The sequence below is a fragment of the Nelumbo lutea genome, chromosome 3, assembly GCF_056320005.1.
Source record: "Nelumbo lutea isolate HS-2025 chromosome 3, American lotus-T2T, whole genome shotgun sequence".
NCBI classification, from domain to species: Eukaryota; Viridiplantae; Streptophyta; class Magnoliopsida; order Proteales; family Nelumbonaceae; genus Nelumbo; species Nelumbo lutea.
The window spans coordinates 10,424,672-10,443,228 of NC_142686.1; the positions used below are offsets into that span (position 1 = coordinate 10,424,672).

Sequence of the window (18,557 nt, forward strand, 5' to 3'; positions counted from 1 at the left end):
TAATTTTTGAAATGTGATTTAAAATAATATTCAAGGCATCTTGAATACATAAATTTAAGATGTGACATGCACATCTAATATCAAATAATTTATCATTTAAGCATGGTTTTAATTGAGATTTTAAAATATTTACTACAGAATTATTATTGCTAGCATTATCAAAACTATTCTTAAGCATGCAAAGTATTTAAAATACTTGTAGCAATAGATGGGCCACTATGTGGCCATTCAAGCCTAGTAAAACTTAAAATTCTTTTATTCAAAAGCTAATTTTCATCAATGAAATGGTCGGTAACACAAATATAACTAATATTAAATTTGGACGTCCAAACATCCAAAGTAATTGCAACTTTAGAATTAAGATTTGCTAACAAAGAAATTAAATTTTGTTTATATGAATAAAAAAAATTTAAAGCATCAGTTCTTATAATATACCTAGAAACTTTTTTTATATTGTGGGTTTACAGAACTACACAACAATTTTTCTATCTTTGGATCTTCAGATAACATAAATGGTTGTTTTGCATGTACAATATATTTAGCAAGTTCTTGCTTCATTTTTTCTTGTGAATATCTAGAAGTACCAAAACTAGTCCCCCTCCCAATTTGTGTTTGGGTTGTTTCTCTCCCTTCATCTTCCTCTCGCTCATGTGTGAGTAAATGTCCTGTCAAATGACCCGTACCACCCTGCTACAATAACTAAAGTCTTTCATACATTTTTGGCAAACGGCCCTTTTCCCTTCCCCTCAATATCCTCTACTTTGAAAACTTTCTAAACCGGGCTACTCAACTTTAAAGCCCTCCTTTTTCCCCTAGTATCACTACTACTGGGGGTGAAAGTTCCACTTCCATTGACATCAATCGCATCGGCATCAGTGTTAACACTAATACTATCGTGATGCGATTCAATGTCATCCATGGTGAACATGTTGGGAAATCAGTTTTGAGAAGGGCCTGCCACTTTTTTTTTAATTCTAAAAAGATAAAAATTAATTTAATTCACTTATTAGGATTGTCAGTTCAAAATCCCAACTTGATTTCAACAATTGAAGCCTTTCAACGTCCAAGCCTCCCGAATTGAGATACTTGAACTGGTTGTGAGCAAGCCTTCTTCTTGTTGAAAGTTGAAACTTCGATAAAGTTGAGATTGAGAATTGGAGAAGTTAGAATCAGACAATCAGCTAATTAGAATTTCTCAAAACACAGATAATTGGGAATGTATGAGCATGAGAGAGAGAGAGAGAGAGAGAGAGAGAGAGAGAGAGAATTAAGAGAATTGTTGAATTGGTGTGATGAGAATGGTGGAGGATAGGGCTATTTATAGGAATTGAACATAAATCAATTGCCCAAAATACCCAAAAACTATTTGTTATTTAGTTGTTGGGAGGGGTATTTTTGTCATTGTAAAGTTACTTATAACTTTTTCCAAAATGTCCCCCTAAGATAGTTGTTATATAGTTGTTGGGGGGGCATTTATGTCATTTTTTCAACCCCCATAAGCAAAATATAGAAATACCCCCCTAATATGGCTGTTTATAGCTGTTGGGGGGGGGGGGGGGGTCCCCCCCCAAAAAAAAAGTCGAAACTAGCCGTTGGGCCCCTTTGAGAGGGGGCCCAATGACCATATTCCCGAGCGGGCCATGCCACGTCGGCCCATGGTGGGCTGTGCTTCGTGTCGTGCCTGGCACGACCCGTTACACCTCTACATCCAGGGAGTGTTACCCCTTGTTTTTCTCATGAAGTCAATTATTTCATGGGCCACAAGGATGTTATCTTGAATACGTCTACCAAGGGTGAAAGCACTCTAGTTTTCACTAATCAAATTCCCCAAGAAAGGTTTGACTCAGTTGACTAAGACTTTAGTTGTTATCTTATAAACTGTATTACACAAGCTAATAGGTCTGAATTGGGCAGGAGTTTCAAGGTTCTTAACCTTTGAGATTAGAGCAATGTGGGTTTCATTAAACTCTCTTAGAATTTTACCCATAGCAAAGGAATTCGTAACTGCCTTTACAATATCTTCCCCAACAACTCCCCAGTACTTTTGGAAGAACAAGTTTGGAAGTCCATCAAGCCCAGGAGCCTTCCTTGGAGCCATTTGGAAAAGTGCACTCTTAATCTCATCTCTAGTTACATCTGAGTCCAAAAGTTCTCTGTCCACCTCATTTAACTTTGGCAGAACACAGTTTAGTAAACTATCCTAGATTCTTAGGTGTGAGGTCTTGAAAATTTGGTGGAAATGGTTCTCCAATTCCTTAACTATCCTTTCTTCTGAAGATTCCAATTCTCCATTGTCATTTATGATAAAAAAGATTATATTCTTACTACCTCTTCCTTTTGCAAATGAGTGGAAAAATCTTGTGTTTTTGTCACCACAACTTAGCCAGTTCACTCTTGATTTTTGATGCCACATAATTTCTTCTCTTTAGCTAGGTAGCCAGATCAGTTTCCAGGTTTGCATTGAAATTTTGGTCACTCTTGCTAGCTTCATTATCCAGTTGGTTTTTGTCTCCATGATTTTTTGTTGAACATTTCCAAAATTTTCCTTGTTCCATACTTTTAGACTCTCCTTTAGTTTTCTGCATCTGTTCCCCAAATTGATCTGACTAGAGTCAGAACTCACACTAGTCCAAGAATTTTCCAAAATCTTGTGGAAATCCTCATGGTCTATCCACATTTCTTCAAACCTGAACATTTTCCTTCTCCCACTCCTAGAGTCAGTATTCAACGAGATTGGAAAATGGTCAGACCCTAAGGACATAAGGGCCCTGGCTAGGTAATTGTTGAAATAGGTAAGCCATTGGTCATTACAAACCACCTTGTCTTGTCTTGCTCTAATTAGCTCATTCTGCTCTCTCCTATTTGACCAAGTGAAGAAAGGCCCTTCACTACTACTCTCTTTCAATCCACACCCATTTGAGCAGCCTTTACAACCTTACATTGAGAATATCTTTTTATTCATGTGTTTTATTTCATGAAGAGATATTCCCAATGCAAGATTGTAGGAGGCTGTTGGGACGGTGTGAGCTCGGGCTTGCCTTGACAGAAGTCGATCTCTGCATCATCAAGGGCCAGGGCCACTTATAAGTTGATACACCTCTAATATGTGATATGGCAAGTTATTGTCAAATTGTTAGACATGGAACTTTGAAGTTTGAAGTGAACCATGATTTAGATGCAAATTCCATTATTGCCAATTGAGGGGTGGCTTAGTTGGCATATTAGTTAGTTTGTTCCAATAGAGACATGGATTCTATTACTGCAACTCAACTTTGGAGAGATGATTATTAGAGTGGTTCTATATATGCTGTTCAAACGGTCCTTAATTATGGGGGATTCAGGCATATCACTAAAATACCAACAAGAAAATACGAATTCTGATATATTTTTATTTTAACTTGTCATAGGTCTCCTGTCAATTTTCCAAAGAATGATTAACTCTTGTTTGTTAACAACTTCCAATTGGCCATTTGATTAAAAACTAAAACAATTGGTTTAAAATATATTATTAATGTGGAACTTTTAGTCATGGTTTAACTCTCTGTTTCCAGAGAGGTTTTACTCTCGAGATCTCTCGAGGTTGTGCTTTCATTTCAGTTCTTTGTTTGTTTTTCTCCCATGTTCTATCTTTTTCCCCTCTTCTGTGTTTTTTCCTCTCTCTCTCTCTCTCTTGAGATCTCTATTTCTCCCCTCTTTTGTGTTTTTCCCTTCTCTCTCTCTCTCTCAAGATCTCTGTTTTTCTTGAGATCTCTCGAGGATCACCCCCCTTCTCTCTGTTCCATCTTCTGTGTTTTTTTTTTTTTGTTTGTTTGCTTTCTTTCTGCATGCATTACGACGTCCCAGAGAACCGAGATAGTGTTAGATGGCTGAGATAGTGCTCCAAGTAGTTTTCTCTTTGTTCCTGTGTTTTCTCAAGTGTCCTAGATGGCTGTGATAGTGCTCCGACGTCCTAGATGGTAGTTTCAGTTCTCCAGCTTTTCAGATGGCAGTTATAGTTTATGGCATTGTGGATGGACATTACAGTTCTCCAGCATTCTTTGGAAGATAGCTCGTAGTCGGCAGTTCTTCGATGTACTAGATGGCAGTTACAGATGATGCCATCTTTTGCAACTTTTTTTGGGCATGGTTGGAAGTTATAGTTCATGGCTTGTGGCTATGTAACCTCCTTTGTCAGTTTTTGGTTTGGTTGGTAACTCTTCTTGTCAATTTGCTCGCCGGTTATGGTGGTTTGGAGATGTATTTATCCACTTCTGTTGGTGAGAGTAAGTCACTTTGCTTTGGTTGCAGAAGTTCTTCCGGTTCTCCTAAATCCATCTCTTTGTTTTATTCTTCTTGAGAATGTATCTTTGCTCTTTATTTGGCCTGCTTAACATCTCTTTGTACCAATCTCTTGAATGAATGAAACATGATTGAAACCTTCAAAAAAAACCAATCTAATTAGACAGTGAATGCACAATATGTGATATTCTTTTTTTTTTAAAAAAAAGAAAACCAATCAAATAAACAAACAAATTAAAATTAGTTTTATTTTTAATAAACTTAATAACGAATCAGGTATTATCTATCAAAACTCTTTCCATACCATATCTTTTTCATATCATAAATTTTCCCTTTTAATTAATTGCCAACAATCAACGTATGGACTGGTCTCTAAGAGACATTTGAGGCAGAAGGAAATCGTTTCTTTCGCTTTCAGTTCCATTCACAATTTGTTGGTTACGCGCCCAGTCCTTCCAAATGAATGAAATGGAATAAACCAAGTTGTAATCTGTGCGAGTCTTATCGTGTTCAGTCATTGGCCCAAAACTTTTAAGCATTTAAAAATTTTTTAGCCAACGACTGGTGGATTGTTGTTGCCTCACCTTGAATTAGATGAAGTTACGTAAGGTGCAGCCACAACAATATGCATCCAACGACATGATTTCATGTTATTTTTGAAATCGAACTGGGTTATCGGATCGTTTAACCGATTGATCGATTTGGTTATTCATTGGTTCGGTTTATTGGATTTTTATTATTTATAATATATATTATAAAAAAGATATAAATATATAATAAAATATTATATTTTAAATAATAAATAGTATATTATATATATAACGTATATTCATTAATTTATAATGTATAAAAAATATGAAATATATATAAAATATATATATAAATATATGTATATCGATCAGTTTGATTAATTATCAGTTTTTTATATATTCTGTTAATTAAAATCGAACCGATACCTTCAATTTTTTTTAAATACTGAACTGAATAATTCGGTTTCGATCGATTCAGTTTTTCAGTTTTTCTTACTCATCTCTATAACGTAGGGCGTGCTGCTGGCATTTATTTATTTTTTATTTTTTCTCCCAATTCTGTACATCGATTAATACTTTTATTATGGAACCGGTCACCCAGATTGGGCGGATTCAGTCCATCCAAAAAGTCAAAAATAGGTTTACATAAGCCCAAAAATCGACTTTCAAAAAGCTATGGTAGTAATTTTTCTCAGAACCAGTTTAGTCAACACTTCTCAATTACCATATACGCTGGATTATATGAGCCCAAAAAAATCTAAAACATCTCAATTGCCATATAAACAGGATTACATGAGCCCAAAAAATCAACACATCTCAATCACAGCATAAGCCCTCCCAAATGGGCACTGATGTTGTAAGGTAGGTATGCGAATGGATTCATTTGAATTCAAGTAAAGGTATATCCTAATTCGATTTGATAATGTATATCATATCGGATTCAATGATTCGATGACCTGATTTGAGATTTGATCCGATTTAATTATGCATAAATGTATAAATTTTAATAAATTATTAATAAGAAAAAGAAGCAAAAATCAAAAGGATTTATATGAAGAAAAAGTTAAGTATACAATCATTTTTAAATTTTATAATATATATATATATATATATATATATATATATATATATATATATAATTTTATAAAAGAACATAAATAATAACCAAAGAACCATTGGATGGCGACCATGTAAAAGCCTCTCCATACTGCCTTATCCAGATAATGATGGCATTGACAATTTTATACAAGACCTATAATTTTGTGTCAGGTGGAGTTGGAGGAGACGCCTTTTTTGATTGAAGCAAAATCACAGAAAATACAATCCCACGATAGAAGGAATCTTTCATCCACTACACGTGGGAAAAGAAAATAATTGGGATAAATAGATTGCACTCTATCTCAATTTTGTTATTCCATATATATATATATATATATATATATATATATATATATATAAATTGAACACATCTGTAGTTCTTTGTTTGCACTACTATTAAAAATATGAATAATATTGTGGAACTTGCTTTTGACTAAAATACTCAATTTTGAATTTATTCATTATTTACTTTGTAATGTTTAAATTGTAAATTGAACTACTATTGTTCCCCTTTATTTAAATCTTACATTTTTTTATAAATAAATAAAAAAGATACACAAAAACAATAAAACATTACAAAAAGAATAGGCAGATCTATCAATGATACTTGAAAACTTCACAACTCGATCCAATTATGACATATTTGGATGAAGTTTTTATGTAATCAAATTTCAATTTTACAATTTGCATCCGAATAATAATAAAAAATAAAATAAAATAATATATATTTATAAAAATTATGAATACATTATTACTATCATTATCATCATGTAGAATTGACACGTGCAAAACCATCTCTATGTATGGCTGTGAAATTATGTGAGTAGACGTTGACAAAATTCTTGTAGACAAGATGCCATCTTAACCAATATTATCAGATTTGGACTGGATACAAAACTGGAATCCTTGTCAGGTTGTGAATCAAAAGATTTGGGAAGAAATAAAATATGATGCATTCGATTTAATCCAACCCATTTAAATTGATACCTAATTAAATTAAACATCAATCTGAAAAAAAACTATGCATTTAATACAATATTAATAATTGTCCATTAATAACGTATTTTAAAGGACTCTTGAATTCATAATTCAACGAGCAAAACAAAATCCCAATATAAAATGGGTGTTCTGGGTAGAACAAATGGGTTGATTAAAAACTGCATCTAGAGTCTTGGGAGGGGAAGACTGGATAACTACCCCTAACCTTTAGAATTTCTTTTCACACAAAAAAATGGCCGCCTCAATCATGAACCCACATGCTTGGCAGCCCTCAGAAGAGTAGGATAAGACATTGCTAACCCTCAATCATGAACCCACTTCTCTTTTGGTGATTTAAAAGACAAAACAAAGAAATTTCCTTCTTTTTATTTATAAAACATAGTAGTATTTATTATATGATGGTAACGTCTTATCCTACTCTTCTGTGCATTATTTTCTTCCTTTTGTTTTTGACAATCAACTCTATCATGTTAGTCAATCAACTTGGCTTATTTATGATGCAGTAAGACTTCAATTTGAAAGATCAAAGTGGTGTTACTGTGGCAGCCATAGAGTTGAATCCATTAATCACTTATTTCTAGAGTAATGGCGGGTAAAGTTTGTTTCGGCAGCCATTATAACTCTCTTGCCCTCCAAATTCTCAATCTTCCAATAAAGACTCCTAAAAGGAGAAGGGTTATGTGGGTTTCTTCGAAATTTCCTCTTAGCCATCAACTGAAGTTAAATGTCAATGGTGCTATTCATGGCAACCGAGGAGCTGGTGTCATTAGAAATGATATTGGTTCTTTTTATTTGGCTTTCTATAACTACTAGGACTCTACTTCTTCAATTCAAGCCGAATATATGGATCTTCAATTTGAGATTATCATGGCCACCTTAATGATTAGAACTTAAGTTCAAAGCATCAATCAAACAAAATCAGCAACACACTAGGTGAAGTATTCTTACAAATCATAAGTGGTGTGGCCATAACAACCTTACGCTCAGCCAGTCAGCCACAATAAATCAGAAGCCTTTTGCATGAGAGATTGCTGCATGTTCAAAATAGATGCTCTTTTCTGGACAAACTGTATCAGAAATTGAGAACTCCAACACAAAGTTAGGCGTGGTGTTGATATGAACTGTTGGCTTGATTATGGGCTCAATCCAGTGCAACCCTTTGTGACTGGCCTTTGAATCAGCTACAAGTAGACCTGACAAAAAGTAGACCCTATCACCCTACCCAAAAGAAAGTGCCTATCTAGGAATCCGAACTAGAGGATGACCTGACCTGACCTGACCTGACCCGACCCTAAAAGAAATGGGGTTGGGCCGCAGGGCACTGCCAAGCCATGTCTTTTCAAATCAGCATTGACTCAAATGGTTCAACTATTCAATTCATTTGAACCAAACAATCAAATCCATATTTTTAGTAAAAAAACATTGACGTAGCCAAAGACCAGCTGACCCAAAAGGTTGAACTGCTGACCCATCTGACCCATGGGTCAAGTTTAACCTGAATATTTTGGGTTAGGGTCTAGCCTTTGCTGGCTCACTTGAAGTGCAACCCAACCCAAAATGTCCCAAGGTTAGTCTTGACCCAACCCGGACCTGACCCAAGCCAATCTGATTGCCAAGTCTAGCTAAAAGATAATAGGGGACTCATGTAGGGAAGCTATCTTCTTGACCTGTTAAGTAGGGGACGTTCCTAATTGGGTCAAAGGTGCTAATTGCAATGTGAATGGATATTTTGGCCCGGCCACGTTAGTTTTTTTTTTTTCCTTTGTATTGTGAATGAGAAAGAAAAACAAAGGAAATACGTTATTAGTTTAATATAATGATGGTTATATGTCCAGTAACCAATATTATAAGCCTATTTTAAACAAATAGCAATAACAAATTTTACACGTATGTGTTAAAATGATCCTACCTAAACCCTGATCAGTTCCATCTGCAATTTTACCTTTGATATGCTACTACTCGTTAATCGTCCTCTTAATATGCAGAAAAGTCAGGCTCATCTGGCTTGAAAAGATTTGGCATCTCTAAGCTAGTGGAAGAAGTGTCAATTAACTTGACCTTGTGATGAACTCCTCTTCTTGTATTTTTAGCGAACCTGGAAGCTAGTATCGTGACCCCAAGATGCTGAAAGTTGTTTGCATTCTCCGCTGATGAACTTTCTGCACCACCATCCTCATACCCATCCGGGGACCCATCATTGTAGCTGTCGTCTTGGTCTGTAAGTGGCATATAGTAGTAGCTCTCATGTTTTATCAGCTCCTTCGCCAATTTTCTTTTCTTGAACCGCCTCCATGCAGCTTGTATAAAACAAGAACTCCATGTTCTCCATTGGTGGGAGTAATACCTGAAAGCATGTTGAAGCTTCTTGCTGTGAAGACGCTTGAACTGATTGGCCACAAACTTAAGGTCTTCAGCACGAAGTGCAAATGCTTCAACTTCCCCAAGTGCTCGGACCGTGCGAGTTGAGGATGGTAGATTCAGGGTTGAGCTGGGCACTAAAGCCCATGTAAGCAATTCTTCACCGCAGAAGTCACCTGGTCTGAGGGTGATAGAATTGAAAAATCCTGATCTTCCTCCATTGGTCGTGGAGCTCTCTAGCTGTCCTCTGATGATGAAGAGCATTTCATTCACTGGATCGCCCTCACGAACAATATGTGTATCCTTTGTACTTAAGGATGAGACAAGGCGTTCACATATGGCAACCAAGAGCTGATCATCCATTTGTGAGAAGAAAGGAACCTGTTAAATGGAAAAAGGTATTCAACCTGTAAACTTGGATTTAATAATGCAAAAGACATTACAATACAACTACTTTGGATCAATTATTTATTCCAGCATCCATGTTCAATATATTGTGGTCTGTGTGCACTTCAATGAACAAGGCAACTCTAAGCTTGTGCAAAGATATCCTTGGCTAGATAGGTTATATTAGTGACCAATGTTTTAAAAACCAACCCAGAGAGGCTAAAGCGTTTTTGGCTTCAGGTCACAGGTCACCAGTTCAACCGGTCGGGTCAAACAGTTCAGACCATGCCATAAATATGTTTTAGATATGTTATATCTTTATTTTATATTTAATTTATATTCTTTAATTCAGCTTTTATTCTTTTATTTATAGAAATATTAAAATTTGCAATTTGAGACTAAAAAGGGGTATTTTCACGAAAATAGCGGAGCAAGACACCTACAACTCCTTGACGCATAGATCTCAAAAAGTTACCCAAAATCTAAAAAAAAATCACAATTGGACATCAGAGTGCAAAGTTATGGCTTCCAAAAGTTTTGTATGCACTCAATGTGAAACCCATGACCCGGTGAACGGATCAACAATCAGATTGGCCAGATCAAATGGTTCTTGACCAAATCAATGGTTTTTTTACCATCTGACAGGTCTTGACTGAACCACACCCAGAATCCTGACCCAGTGATAGTTCAAACGGTTCAAACGGCTGGGTAACAGCAGATTGAAAACATTGCTAATGACAGCTAAAGAATAGTTACAGTCATCAAGATCTGGTTGGCAGAATTAAATTATCAAGTAGATGGAAAAGCTCACTGCTCACATACAAAATATGTTGCATATGTATGTGAACCCACTCTATATTACTTTGTCATTTTTAAGTTAAAAACCATGAAAAGACTTACACGACGAACAAGAGCAAGACACAGATGTCTTTTAATTTCACGACGAAGGTCTAAAGGTAAGGACCGCAAAATAGACTCTTCATCTACTCCTCTTGTGGCAAGCCACTTATACTGAACAAACCGGCGAACACGTTCTTGCAAATCTAGTGGCAGTTGGCGGTGCCTCATCCATTCTTCCGTATCTCTCCGTTTAACTCTCCATTCTTCAAGTCTCACCGTCATAGATGCAAGATAATTCTTCGGGGAAAAAAAAAAAAAAAAAACTTTAAAACAATTCTATATGCCAAAGTACCTCAGCTATGGGGCACCATACAGAGCAATAATAGAAAAAAAATTGGCATTTATCAGACTAAGTGATTAAGTAACTTTTTTTGCTAAAAGATGATACATCTCTGAAATTTAATGAGAATGACTAATCACTAATACGGTGAAAGTTTGCTAGTGAAGTTTTCTTAAACATAATAGGACCAATGAATGAATAAATTGAACTTAAGTAGTAGAAGCAGCTTCTGGAGGCTTAAGCAATGCAATGGATGCACCTACAAAAAATCTAGAAGGTACTCGTAAAATATTGGTGGGTATTACATCATTCATAAGTCAAAATAAGAGATTCAGGGTATGCTCATATGCTATAAGAACCAAAAGTAGAAACAAGGGAAAAGAAAAAAATATGGAGAAAGGAGAGACCATTACAAACTTCTTTGACAAAAAAAGAAGCAGCAAAATTATAAACAACAGTCAATCATGGTTGTAAATTTATCAAGGGCATGAATCACAAGAAGACAACTCAACTAGAAATAGCTATATTACTATTTGAATTTGCCTTTGAATAAAAACAGGGATACAAATATTGAGGTGCCCAATACCCAAAGTTGGGTATGGTGCACAATTGATATGACCGATACTCCCCTTTTTTTTCATTTTTTTACTTTTTTACTTTATAACCATTAGGGGGTTGGAAAAGAGACCTCCAAACTTTTAAATATTTTAAAACACTTTTGTATTGGTGTATCTGTGTGTATTTGGATGCATCAATATGGATACAATACATATATACAAAACCCTTGAATAAAAACCCACAAACATGGCAATTTATAAATCAATTTGCCCTGCAAAAGTTCACAATATTACAATGTGAAGAGAATTCTGTTTTAAAAAAATGCTAAGAAAGACTTACCAAATGAAGGCTGTACAACCCAACAGTCCATATGAAAATACATATTCATATTTGTATGTTTACTAAAAAAGGCACATTTGTTTGTGTTTATGACTGTGTATATGTATATGCATACATAATCAGGAAATACACCAGATGTTACCTGCATGTTTCCAATCAGGTGTGAGAAAAGAACTAGTCCCATAATGCATATAAGAATGCAAAGTGATGTCTCACCAACAAAAGTGTTGTTTTCCAAGCTCTGCCCATATGAGCTACATAGCAACAAGGAAAAGATGCATTGGTACAAACACCCACAGAAAATTCCCAACGAAGAGACTAAGTAAAAAAGAAGAAAGCAATTCACTTTAGGTAATTTTGTTACAGCAAAGTGCAAAGATGTTTAACCAAATGAGTGAATGACAATAGCAAAGAAGGATGCAAAACCAAGTACTGGCAACTAAAATAAGCGAATGCAACATTACTAGACAGGAAGTACGATATACAAAAAACCACAATGGGAAAAAGTTGGTGCTATACCATCTCATCACCTTATTGTATCCCATACTATTGCCTGTCAGAAGAACATTAAAATCTTAGATTGGAACTAGTTTGTAGGGTTAATCGCCGAGAGGAATTAAAGTCCACACATATGCAAGATTTAAGTAATTTTATTCTAGTCAGTTCCAAATTGAATACTGAATACTATAAGGTTAAAGGAGAACTTTTATTTAAAAACGAAGAATAGGAGTTTAATAAAGTTTTTAGTTTTGAAGTGATTGGCATACATCATAGTTCTAGTCCAAGTAGAACATGCTAAGGTTACCCATAACATATATATAGAAACATGTATTATTCATTTCATGAAATGAAAGGAAATCTTGTATCCTGCCTTGCTGCCACACAATAAGTGAACAATGTCGAATCAATGATTTGACTCAGTCAAAATTCAACCATGATGATGGTGCTGGATTGGTGCAATTCATTACATGATCTGTTTATTTCTTGTCTATCAATATTATTCACTTGGATATATCTGTTCAATATGCTGATCCTTTGTTTTTAACTACTATTTCATTATCCTATTGCCGACTTATCTCAACCAACATAATTTTGCCCACTTATCTCAACAAACATAATTGTTCCTACTGTTTTGAAACCCTAAGCACAGATGGAACCAAAAAGTAGGCCTTGTTGAACCTGGTCATCTTCAATCCCCCTTTCAAGTCAAAAAAGTGCATCATATGAAAACATGTAGAAATTTGCATCAAAAAACCATCTCATATGTCATAAGTACAGCATCATATTAAAACATCAATTTATTTGCCTCCTCAATGATAATACCTGTATGAAAAAAGTTATACCATAATCTTGCTGCAAGAAATAAACAGCTATCAACATATAGGTTAAAACCATAAAGAAAATGCTATGTGGTTTGACAAACAAACCACTAACCATAAAAAGAAAAAAGGCATGCAACATGAGTACCAGAGCATTTTAAATTCTGATTGGTAGTGAAAAAGCATTCATTTTATCAACTGCATTTTAGAAATTAAACAGGTTAAACAAAAGAAGTATACCTTAAACTTTTCAAACCCCACCAAAGGCAATAAAGATACTTCTCCATAAACTTTGATGAACCAACATCATTAGAAAGAGCATCTGCAAACATTCCATACTTGAAACGGAGAACACTATCATTGGGGTCACAGTTAGTTAGCACACGAGTGGCATTGAACCATGATTTCCGGTCAGAATGATCTAAACTGCTACAATCCAAAAAACCAATATTACAAGATGGAAAAATAGTAGTAGACTCCTTCTCACACTCCATCCTCCAGCAGGAATGCAACTGCTCAATAGACAACAGATACCAGGAAGCTCCTAAAACCTGCATTAAAAGCAAAATAATAATAAGTAATGGCAATCACTTAAAAAGATCCTAACATGAAACCTTATCTTTCATAGGATGAAACTATAAATAACAAACTGAAATAAAAGGGACATTCAAACCCGAAAACTTCAGTGTTAGATAATGTAAAGTATGGCTAAAATTAATGGTACACGGACACCTTGAAACTAAAGGGACTAATCATGCCAACACCTGGCACTTGGCAATGAGGCTTCTTATCTTGATGATGCTTCAAGATGATATAAGCCAAAACCATTCATCATTGTTTTGCAAGGTAACACTGGTTAAAATACAAATTGCTAATTTCACCTTCCTTTTTTCCTTTTCCTTTTTGGGGTTGAAACAGCCCCTTTAAGTTTTTGCATTTATATATAAGAGAAATGAATAGATAAAGGTTTTTGGATACTAATTCAGCATCACATATAGATTATGTGAAACCCTAGACTTCTTATCATCTACTGATATTTCTAGAAAACTAATGCAGGTAAAATTGAGGGAATTAAAACATACATGACTGGCAAGCATATATAAGAGGAGATTATAAGCAGCTCCTGTCCAAGCAGTTCTTGCAACAACTCCAGTAGTTTTAACAATCCGACGATTCAAGGGGAAAATAAGAAACAACCTAGGAACATACTGTATGAGAACAATCAGAGAAAGAGTATTGTTTGCGTGATCAGCAGTAGAATTTTGCACAGCTGGGATTACAAACCAGATGACAATCTGCAACACATTACAAAAATTTCAATATGGGAGAGTAGAGCATAAAATCCAGAAATTGCAATTCAAATTCTCCAGAACTTTCAAAGCACAATAATATAACACCTTCAGTAATAGATTATCTGCATTCAAATCCACATGACAATGTTTTGGATTGTAGAACCTACCAAATTGAAACCAAATGTAAAGCCCATTCAGTAAAGCTAGCATCAGGTCCAGAGGCAATTTCAAACTCAACACTGCTAATTTCTATATTCTCCTTAGTTTGTTAAGCCACGGTACCATGTGAGAAGACTAACCAAGTTATAAATCTTCTCTTTTATATTCAATTTTCTATTTCGACCAGGATGTGTCAAGGGTGTCAAGGCATCAATGCAAGAGGAAGAACTAACTCATTGTTGCATAGGTGCTTATGCAACACCTTAAGACACCAATAGATGTCAATTGGTCGGGTTTGGCACAGGTTTGCCTCAACCCTAACCCAACCCTCCAGTGTCCCGACCTTATCCTATAGGGTCTAACCAGATACCGACCCGATCTGACCCATAGCATTTCAATTGTATTTTTTAACAAGTTGTGAAAACCTAAAAGCCATTAATTTAAGTTAAGAATTTGTTCTATAGATTCTAAAGTGTCACTTTTTCCATTAAAAAACAAAGAAGAAAACCAAAAACCAAAATCAACATATAAAGAAATCCTAAACTTTAAGGCCATGGAATTAGAAGTCAAGATGCAGGGGTATCATGACTTGGCGGAGTGGGTCAACCAAAACCCGAACCCAACTTGGGTCAAAGAATCAAAACCCTAACCCAACACTAAAACTGAATATGCCTGACCCTATAGGGTCGGATCAAGCTGGGTTTACCATTTAACCTGACCCATTGACAACCCTAGCACACAAATGGGTTCCATTCTGATTTCCAAGTTTCTAACTAAAATAGCATGCAAAATACAAGAATGAAAAAAAAAAGGAGCAAAAGACTAATAGTCAAACATAACTTATACATGCATAAAAAAGGGAAAAACATCCAAGTAAGCTACTTATCATAAATGATTACGAAAAAAAGAAAGATTAGCAAAAGATAAGCAACATGAGACATGATAAGACGAGCACTAAGAAAGAAGGAAAAAGATTTGTTAATTGGGTCAACAAAAGAAGCTTGATACTTTTTCTAACTTAGAAGAGAAGATGAAAGCTTTCTAGATGACCCAACCTATTTCTACCAGGTGGATGAACCATGGTGCCCCATCCCAGCCATCTGTCAGACAAGGGACCTTCTGGGACCACATAATCACTTCCACATCCACATCAACCTTGTAACCTACCTTCTATTAGAATTTTGTAAAAGTGGTAACTCCACCCAAAATAATTTCTGAAAACAAAGACGCACACAAAGAAAGTTTTGTTTTAAACACTTGGACAGTTTTTCTTTAAGGCTGAAATCTATTCCATGGACAAAAAGTGAAAAGAGGAACAAGGGATGTCTATTGTGCCCTAAAACAAGTTTCCACAAGAACATACTTGAAAAATATAAATAAATAAAAGAGCAATCAGTGATTTGGAGGAAAATTTTTAGGAAAAAAAAGAATCTTTTCCCTTGAAGGGAATGGGGGAGGGGGGAAGATGGGAATACAAGTACACCATTAATTTTAAAACTCTCACCAACCGATAACCATATTCATACCTTAATATTTCTATGGAATAGGTCCTAAGCGTTAGCTATCTAGAAACTTTGTGTGTGTAGGTGGGTAGGTGCCTTGTGTCTTACGTTCTAATCACCTAGGCAGTGTTGGGCACCTTGTTAGCTAGGCAAGACCTAAGTATTGTTTTTTCATTCACTATCTCCCTAATGTTCAGAAAATTGCAATTGTATCACAAATCGTAGAGAAAGTTAAATCAAATCAAATCGGAAATCATATCATAAATTGTAAGATTATTTCTGTTTTTTACAACCTTGTCAGAAAAACTAAATATAGATATACTAAGACATAAAAACTAAATAGGGAAAGTAATTTTACCCTATCTTTAAACCATATCTACCATATATGTACCTAAATCAATAAAATTTTATTACTTGTACAATAGAAGCCTAAAGTGATATAATCAAGTTTTAACTTGCAAGTCAAATAATCCACATACAATTGCTCTAAACTTACATATGATGGAAAATAATGTCAATTATTTTCTAGTAAGGGATTTAAAACAAGTCTCCCTTGACAAAACTAAATATAAACAAAAGTTGACAAAGTAGAGAACTAATTCTCAATTGAATTTATTTGAATCATAGTGAATTGTAGGAATCATAAGATTTATGAATAAGACTTTTGTAAAAAAATGGTTCAGACATAAAATTCAAATCGAAACCCATGGATTCATGATTCAAATCATGAGATTTTAACTACATCATACTAAAAATATATTATGCAGCACTTCCATTTAACAGACTTGACAATTATTAAGAATGTCCAAGTTTGCATGTTGTTGATCTGTCAAGCATCAAATCAGGACTGCACCAAATCTCTCATTCTTCCGAATATGAAAATATTTCTGTTTTGAGGGTATTATAGGCATTCATTTTTTGGTAGTAAACTAATGCCCTGGGCCTATTTTCACTCAACCTTTTTTCAGCAAAAAAAAGAAAGGATGTATCAGATATCACTTGATTTGAGTTAAATTTTAAGTCATCCAGATACTGTCCCATTGACATTAGTTAATAATACAGCCTACCGAAGCACAAAGAATCTATCAATTACTCTCCTAGAATACTCAACTATACATCTTCAGAATTCAGTGTCCACCAACTTCCGTTCTTAACTTCGAAGTTAGTAAAAACATGCAAGTCCAATAGTCCCAAACTGTTTAACTCAAAACTACATTCCCTACCACGAATCTCAGTTCACGTGTATATAAGCAATGTTAATAATATATTTAGCTTTACAAATGAAAAACAGCATTTGTCATATTTACCCAAGCTGAACAACAATAGGTAGTGAAATAAACGTCAACGAAAAAGAAGAATCATTAAATTAACTCAGAAGTTCCAGAAAAGTATGTTAAGCAAGACTGTGTTTCCAAAAAAAAAAATCTGAATGCTACTGTTTTTTAAATAAGACTGTAGTTTGTGTATTCAAGAGATATGTTAAAGCAATAGCAATCGTTAAGCTGAAGCAGACAGGTGATGATCGATTTTGGTCCATAAGAATTTTCCAAATTTCCAAAATTGAATAAGAATAAGTTGAGAATACCGTCTGATTTGGGGGAGGGAAACGGAAAACCTCAAAAGAGAAAAGGCCTGGGTGGAAAGTGTGGCTTACCTGAGGAAGTGGTAGAGTTGCTGCGAGATCAATCACGAAATCCTTTTTCAAGTACCGTATTGCAATCTGCCGCTCATCCATGACAAGGTCGCCCCTTCCAAAAACCCTAGAACTTGGTGCCACGAACGCTGTCCGAAACTTCATGATCATATGCACCAAATAGAAAAGATCGGCTACCGTACGGAAGAACGTAACAACTACCCCAAGACCGAAGTCCATCTTCAAGCAGGCTGGGCCTCCAATAGAAGGAAGATAGAAATACAGGGGATCGAGGAAGAGCGCGATCATACAAGAAACGAGAAATACATGATTCCATCGTGTAACAAGCTCGCCACCTGGATCGAGAATTTGATATTGCCATGGCTTCTGTTCGTCGGGGATGGGCGGAGAAGACCGCCGGAAAGGGAGGAACCTCAAAGCGGGAGATGGATCACTAGTATTCATCTTCCATGGCGTAGAGAGCGAGTTTTTGAATCCTGCGAAAACCTTGGAGAGCGAATGACACCATGCAGTAAAGAACAGAAAGAAAACAGAACAACATGGAAAAAGAGAACTGTGGTTGGGGGGCAGAAAGAAAACAGAACAACATGGAAGAAGAGAACTGTGGTTGGGGGGTTCATTCGTTGCGAGATTCGCGGGAAACCAGAGAAGATGCCGACCTGTCGGAGAGTCGCCATATCCATTAGCCACCACCCACCATGCCCTTGCGCCTGCGGGAAGAGCGCGGGAAACTTATAGCCTACACGCATGTCAGGCCCGATCGTGGGCCGGGTCTGGCCGGGCTTAGCGCCCATGATAAGGGTTATAGCCCAGGCCCGGGTCTGTACGGTCCAGACTTTGGGACATTGTTGATAAATTTTTTATTATTTAGAAATTATTTTAAATATATGATAAATAAAAAATA

The 18,557-nt window shown here is 35.6% G+C and overlaps 1 protein-coding gene across 2 annotated transcripts; it reads right to left on the bottom strand.

Moving 5' to 3' along the window:
• Window positions 1–8,681: 8,681 nt before the first annotated feature.
• LOC148862870 (cyclic nucleotide-gated ion channel 18-like) lies at window positions 8,682–18,355 on the bottom strand. 2 transcript variants are annotated; one of them, XM_088974425.1, is made up of 6 exons: window positions 17,654–18,355; window positions 14,129–14,341; window positions 13,287–13,597; window positions 11,870–11,981; window positions 10,551–10,787; window positions 8,682–9,644 (listed from the first exon to the last, which is right to left on the bottom strand). In XM_088974425.1, the coding sequence occupies exons 1-6, from the start codon at window positions 18,095–18,097 to the stop codon at window positions 8,880–8,882; spliced, it is 2,082 nt and encodes a 693-aa protein (XP_088830551.1). In that variant the 5' UTR covers window positions 18,098–18,355; the 3' UTR covers window positions 8,682–8,879. The 2 variants fall into 2 exon arrangements, with proteins under 2 accessions (XP_088830551.1, XP_088830552.1); XM_088974426.1 differs by lacking the exon at window positions 10,551–10,787 and having other exon boundaries at window positions 17,654–18,353.
• Between the last annotated feature and the right edge of the window lie 202 nt (window positions 18,356–18,557).